At 34.2% G+C, this 6156-nt stretch overlaps 1 protein-coding gene across 1 annotated transcript; it reads left to right on the plus strand.

The window, feature by feature from the left end:
• The first annotated feature begins 216 nt into the window (after positions 1-216).
• On the plus strand, positions 217-3534 carry LOC7456922 (inositol-3-phosphate synthase). Its single transcript, XM_002310544.4, has 10 exons — positions 217-540; positions 680-748; positions 879-1014; positions 1201-1448; positions 1569-1795; positions 1898-2013; positions 2104-2280; positions 2394-2582; positions 2689-2751; positions 3091-3534. The coding sequence occupies exons 1-10, from the start codon at positions 353-355 to the stop codon at positions 3208-3210; spliced, it is 1533 nt and encodes a 510-aa protein (XP_002310580.1). The 5' UTR covers positions 217-352; the 3' UTR covers positions 3211-3534.
• The last annotated feature ends 2622 nt before the right edge of the window (positions 3535-6156 follow it).

A 6156-nucleotide genomic window follows, 5' to 3' on the forward strand; every position in this document is an offset into this window, starting at 1 on the left:
TAAAAAATAAAAAATATTATTTTAATATATATATATTTTTAAAATAACCACTAACAAACACTCATAACCCTTCTTTTCCTTCATAGTTGAGAGTTGAGACCACCGTGCAAACAAAAACAAAAGTAATGTTGGTTCCCCTAGGCCCACATCCTAGCGTGACGCCACGTGTCGGGAAGCGGTCTCATCTCCCCTATTTATAGACCGCTCGGGGTGGTTCTTGATGGAGCACAAGAAAGAAAGGGTCAGAGGCTAGTTAAGATTAGTGGCAACGCAGTCTTGGTTTCCATTTTTGTTTTCTCATTCTTTGATCTCGTGATATTTGTTTTTCTTTTCTATAGCAAAGAAAGCAAAAATGTTTATTGAGAAGTTTAAGGTTGAGAGTCCTAACGTTAAGTACATAGAGGATGAGATTCATTCCGTTTACAACTACGAAACCACTGAACTTGTTCATGAGAACAGAAATGGTTCTTATCAATGGACTGTCAAGCCCAAAACTGTCCAATATGAATTCAAGACTGACATTCGTGTCCCCAAACTAGGGTTCGCATCTATATACCAAACCCCTTTCTTTCTTAATTTCTTTCTTTCTTTTTTTTACTTTTTTGTGTGCGCGCGAGCTAATCTTTTGTGGGCTGATCTTAAAATCTTGAAATGTTGTTTTAATTTTTTCTCCTGGCAGTGTTATGCTTGTGGGGTGGGGAGGAAACAATGGTTCAACTCTCACTGGAGGTGTTATTGCCAACAAAGAGTGAGTTCATGTTTTTCTTTGTTGTTTTTTTATTTAAGTTTGGCTATGAATTAAGGACGTAAAGTTGGGTTCTTTTGGATGGTAGGATTTTTAATTAATTTTATGATGTGGGTTGTTGAATGCCTTGCAGAGGAATCTCCTGGGCAACTAAGGACAAGGTGCAGCAAGCCAATTACTTTGGATCACTTACCCAGGCATCAAGCATCAGACTTGGGTCTTTCAATGGAGAGGAGATTTATGCTCCATTCAAGAGCTTGCTCCCCATGGTATACATATGTCTAACATTTATTATGTACCGTGCTTTGCTCTCCAATTTTTAGAATATCTTGAGTTAATTCATGAATATTTCTAAACTATTATGATAATCAACAATGATTTTTTTAAGCAAAAAAAAAAAAAAAGAGAAAAGAATTATTGTGATATTAATATTGAAACGTTAAAAAACAATACAGGTGAACCCAGATGACATTGTATTTGGGGGATGGGACATAAGTGACATGAACTTAGCAGATGCCATGGCGAGGGCCAAGGTTTTCGATATTGACTTGCAAAAGCAATTGAGGCCCTACATGGAATCCATGGTACCCCTCCCTGGAATTTACGACCCTGATTTCATTGCTGCCAATCAAGGCTCACGTGCTAACAATGTCATCAAAGGCACCAAGAAAGAACAAGTTCAGAAAATTATGGAAGACATCAGGTAGCATTTTAATTACTGGGACCTTTTCTGGTTCTGTGATTGGAAAAAAAAAAAAAAAGGTTTCTTCTTCCTTATATGGAAAAATAATTGTTGCCATCATGCATTTTTATAATTAACTAGGGAATTTAAGGAGAAAAACAAGGTGGACAAGGTTGTTGTGTTGTGGACTGCCAACACAGAGAGGTACAGTAATATTGCTGTGGGGCTAAATGACACCATGGAGAACCTCCTGGCTGCTGTGGAGAAGGATGAATCAGAGATATCTCCATCAACCTTGTTTGCTCTGGCTTGTATTAATGAAAATATACCTTTCATCAATGGAAGCCCACAAAACACTTTTGTTCCAGGTTCTTAACCGTAAAATCCCATCATTTGTTTGGAAGGCCTAATATTGTTGGCTATTAAGAAAGTTTAGAAGTTTAACCTTGTTTCGTTCCTGATAACTACAGGACTTATTGATCTGGCTATTAAGAGGAACAGTTTGATTGGTGGAGATGACTTTAAGAGTGGTCAGACCAAGATGAAATCTGTGCTGGTTGATTTCCTTGTTGGGGCCGGTATTAAGGTATATAATATATTAAGAAAGCGGAATTATATAACTTTTTGTGCTAATCGTGTTGAACTGATGGGGGTGTTTGTGATTGTGATGATTCAGCCAACATCAATAGTGAGTTACAACCATCTGGGAAACAATGATGGCATGAACCTCTCAGCACCTCAAACCTTCCGCTCCAAAGAAATCTCCAAGAGCAATGTTGTTGATGACATGGTCTCTAGCAATGGAATTCTGTATGAGCCCGGTGAACACCCTGACCATGTTGTAGTCATCAAGGTAATTAATCTCACTTTTGTTATACCGTTACCTTCGGTTTTAATTTTCAGTTCTTACTCTTGCAATGCTAATCTACTTTTTTGCTCTTTTCTGTGTGCGTGTCACTTGTATAGTATGTGCCATATGTTGGAGATAGCAAGAGAGCTATGGATGAGTACACCTCAGAGATATTCATGGGTGGCCAAAACACCATTGTGATGCACAACACCTGTGAAGACTCCCTCTTGGCTGCACCAATCATCCTGGATTTGGTTCTTCTTGCAGAGCTTAGCACCAGGATCCAGTTCAAAGGTGAAGCAGAGGTGTGTTTTCTTAAACTGAACTTTTAATCCTGTTTGATTTTGTTGAGCAAACTAAGTAGATTCTTTGTGGATTGACTTGTACTGATATGAATTTCCTTCTATGTAGGGCAAGTTCCACTCTTTCCACCCTGTTGCTACTATTCTCAGTTACCTTACGAAGGCTCCTCTTGTAAGTTCTACTCTTTTAAACTACTGCTTTTTTTGGGTTGTATTAGTAACTCTCAGTGAAATGAAGGGAAATGTGGAGTCGGGTTTAGTTTTTTTGACCCGACAAAAAAGCCACCAACTTCATTTATATTGTTCATGCCAATGAACTCGCTCTGACGCAAGTTGTTGGATTACTTTAGTCTTTAGTAACTACGTGTAAATGAAATCATGGGAATCTAGACTTGGTTAAGAGGATTCTCTTTGTCTCTGTCAGATTATCTTAATACCATCAGATTTATTGTCTTTATCACTGGCGGCTTATGACTAACTTGTATGTAACGTGAAAAAAATAAATAAACAGGTTCCACCAGGCACACCAGTGGTGAATGCTCTGTCAAAGCAGCGTGCAATGCTTGAGAACATACTGAGAGCTTGTGTTGGGTTAGCTCCTGAGAACAACATGATTTTGGAATACAAGTGAGCTAGTGGAAGAAGATAACAGTGGACGTAGTTTGGTTCAGGAACAAAAAACAACCACCCAATTTCCCTTTCTCTTTCACTAATCCTGTGGTTAAGTGATGCCTTTTTTTTCTGTAATGTAATATTTGTGTTATATTTTCATTAATGTTTTATGTATGGATTTTGCTGTTTATTTTACGGAGCTCATGTAGCCCGATTGCTTTGGCTCATCATGACCAAGAACCTTTTTCTAGGCGAAATAGATGATCTATATATATATGGAAACAGTCCATGAGCTGTGTTTGTTGGAGCAAAATCAAGTAATATCATTCTATACTTTACTAAAGTTGTTCTCTTCCTTTTTGGACCTTTTTTCTTCTAATTACCTTGTCAGGGATCCATGTTTTTGCGTTTTTTACTCGACTTTACCAAGAACCGTTGAGGGTATAGCGTTTTCTGAGAAATACTGTGCATTCTCCTTTCTTAACTGTGGGACTTGTTCAAACGGACCAGTTTCTTGTATTGATCACCTTAAATTCTATGATAGGTCACTTGATATTCGATGAACACATTGATTGATGCCCGCCTTATGGAGTGCCACGGTAAAGGGCAAAAATATTTCAATGGTCCCAGCTCTCTTCTCTCCATTGCCATACATATGGAGTCCCCATTATTTGAACCCTTCAGGGTTATATCTATAAGGTCCACAATTTTTTCGGTAGACCAGTCAACGTATACGTGGACAGCTCATGCTTTGTGGGGCTAATCATTATTTCATGCTGAAAGTTTTGGATCGTGTGATCATCTGTGTTGCCTGCAATCCTGGGAAGCAGGTGGGTGGCCAAGGCTGTTGGAGATAATGCTGTGGACCTGGAGAAATTTTCTGCACCAGATCATGAGATTCTTACAGAACGAAGGACCATTTCAGTTCTCTAGTTTTCTTTCGTTTCTTTTTCATTTTTTATTCAACTTCTGCAAAATATAATAGTGTCTTTCCATTTATTGAGCTCAATTTTGTTTAGGATGAATCTAACTGATTATTTTGGGTTTATTCATTTTTGAACTAAAAAATCAACAAAACAATTTTTTTTAAAAAAAAAATTTAAAACTGAAACTGTTTTCAACCAATCAATTTTGTTTTATTTTGGTTTAGTTTTTATTTTTTCAAAACTGGCTGGTTCTATTTCCATATAATCGGGCTTTTTTTTTATTGGGCTTGTACTTTTATATTTTGGGTTTTTGAACAATGACCTATATATATATATATATATATATATATATATAAAATAAATTCGTTTCTAGGGAAAAAAAAACAATTTTTTTTAACCTCTATATTTAGGTTTTTTTTTTTTTTTTGTGATTTTAGTTGGTTTTCTTTTCTTTTATTTTTCTTATTCCTTCCCTTTCTTTTCTCTCATCTTCTGACTCACTTTTCTCATCTTAAACTTTACTTTCTTTCTTATTTTTTTTCTCTCTCTATTTTAACATTTTCTCTCTCTAGATTCGCTCTATTTTTCTATTGCCTTTCCCCTCCATTTATAGGAAAGGATGAAGGTCTTAAAACCTTTTTAGGTGGAATGACCGTGTTCGTAGCTTTCCTTAAGTCAATCTCCACCTTTCATCATTGCTATATTGCATTCAAAATGGTCCTTTAGTATTGTCATCTTTTCCAGTTTAGTCCTTAACTTTTTAATTTTCAAATCTTAACCAATTCCATCCATTTTCTCCCAGTTTCTTCACAATTTCACCCTTGATTGCATTAAAATAGACCGTTAATTTTAGCATTTTTTTCAATGTAGTCATTTGTTATTTTTTATCCTCTTTCTTCATTTTCTTTTCAATTAAGCTTTTAATTGAACCCTAAGTTATTTTTTAGTATTTTTTTTATCCCATATTAACCATTGACCTTTTAAATTACAATTATCTGCCCAATTTCATTCAAAACTGGAAGATCTTGTGCTTGAACTAGTATTTTTATTTGGATAACATTATTTTGGCAAATTTTGATTGCATGGTATTTATAACAGTTCTAATACATAAATAAAAAATATCTTAACAATAAAGTCCATTCCATGTAGTAATAGTAATCTATCGAACCAAAAAAATAAAAGTTCAATTGCTTATCTGAAACACAAACTAAAAGATCCTTAAAATAGGTCAAAACTCTCCAAATACCTTAATAATTATGATTATAATAAATTTTAGGTTCACTTAAATCAAAATCAATGCAGATGCTTCTTTTATATTCTTAACCTATTAAGAATCAAATGTGCATTATTTAGTTAACTTGTCATTACTTTAACTACAAAGCTCAAAATCTCATTTTGATTTCTGGATTAAAATGTAGATTCAAATACATTTCCATCCATGTTCAATTTACCTAGTGGATTCCAACATATAAAACATAATTAATCTTATAAATACCTTTAAAAATTATTCATATATTTATACTCTTTTAAACCTCTTAACCTACGAACAAATTTCATGAAGAAAACTCTAATCAATATATTACATGATGTGCATACCAAAAACAAATACTTATTACTTACTTTATAAACAAGAAAGTAAACTATGAGCTTCCAATTGTATGTGTCTATATATATATATATATATATATATATATATATATATATATATATATATATAGTATTACAAACACCATTATATTATATATATATATAATGGTGTTTGTAATACTCTAGAACACTACTATTTGGTCTGGGCCAAGGATTTCCAATACACTTTCTTTAAAACTTTCAAAATCGGAAACCCAATTTCTATATAGCCCAATACAAAGAAGGGCTCAAGTAAAATCGAACCTCTCATCGGGTTTTTAGGTTTTTTGTTTTATATAAAAAACAATTCTTATTCTTGTTTTAAATTTTTTGAAATCAATATAAAAAAACTACATGATACGAAAAGAGAAGAAAAAATCCAAATATTTTCATCAGCCTAGAAACTTCACCAA

The sequence above is a fragment of the Populus trichocarpa genome, chromosome 7, assembly GCF_000002775.5.
Source record: "Populus trichocarpa isolate Nisqually-1 chromosome 7, P.trichocarpa_v4.1, whole genome shotgun sequence".
Lineage (NCBI taxonomy): Eukaryota > Viridiplantae > Streptophyta > Magnoliopsida > Malpighiales > Salicaceae > Populus > Populus trichocarpa.

What these genes read in the sequence shown, in the direction of transcription:
- LOC7456922 (XM_002310544.4), top strand. Translation starts at nt 353, where the DNA reads ATGTTTATTGAGAAGTTTAAGGTTGAGAGTCCTAACGTTAAGTACATA. An exon ending in ACAAAACACTTTTGTTCCAG is followed by an intron (nt 1,796 to 1,897) that starts GTTCTTAACCGT and finishes TGATAACTACAG; the next exon opens with GACTTATTGATCTGGCTATT. An exon ending in ACCATGTTGTAGTCATCAAG is followed by an intron (nt 2,281 to 2,393) that starts GTAATTAATCTC and finishes TCACTTGTATAG; the next exon opens with TATGTGCCATATGTTGGAGA.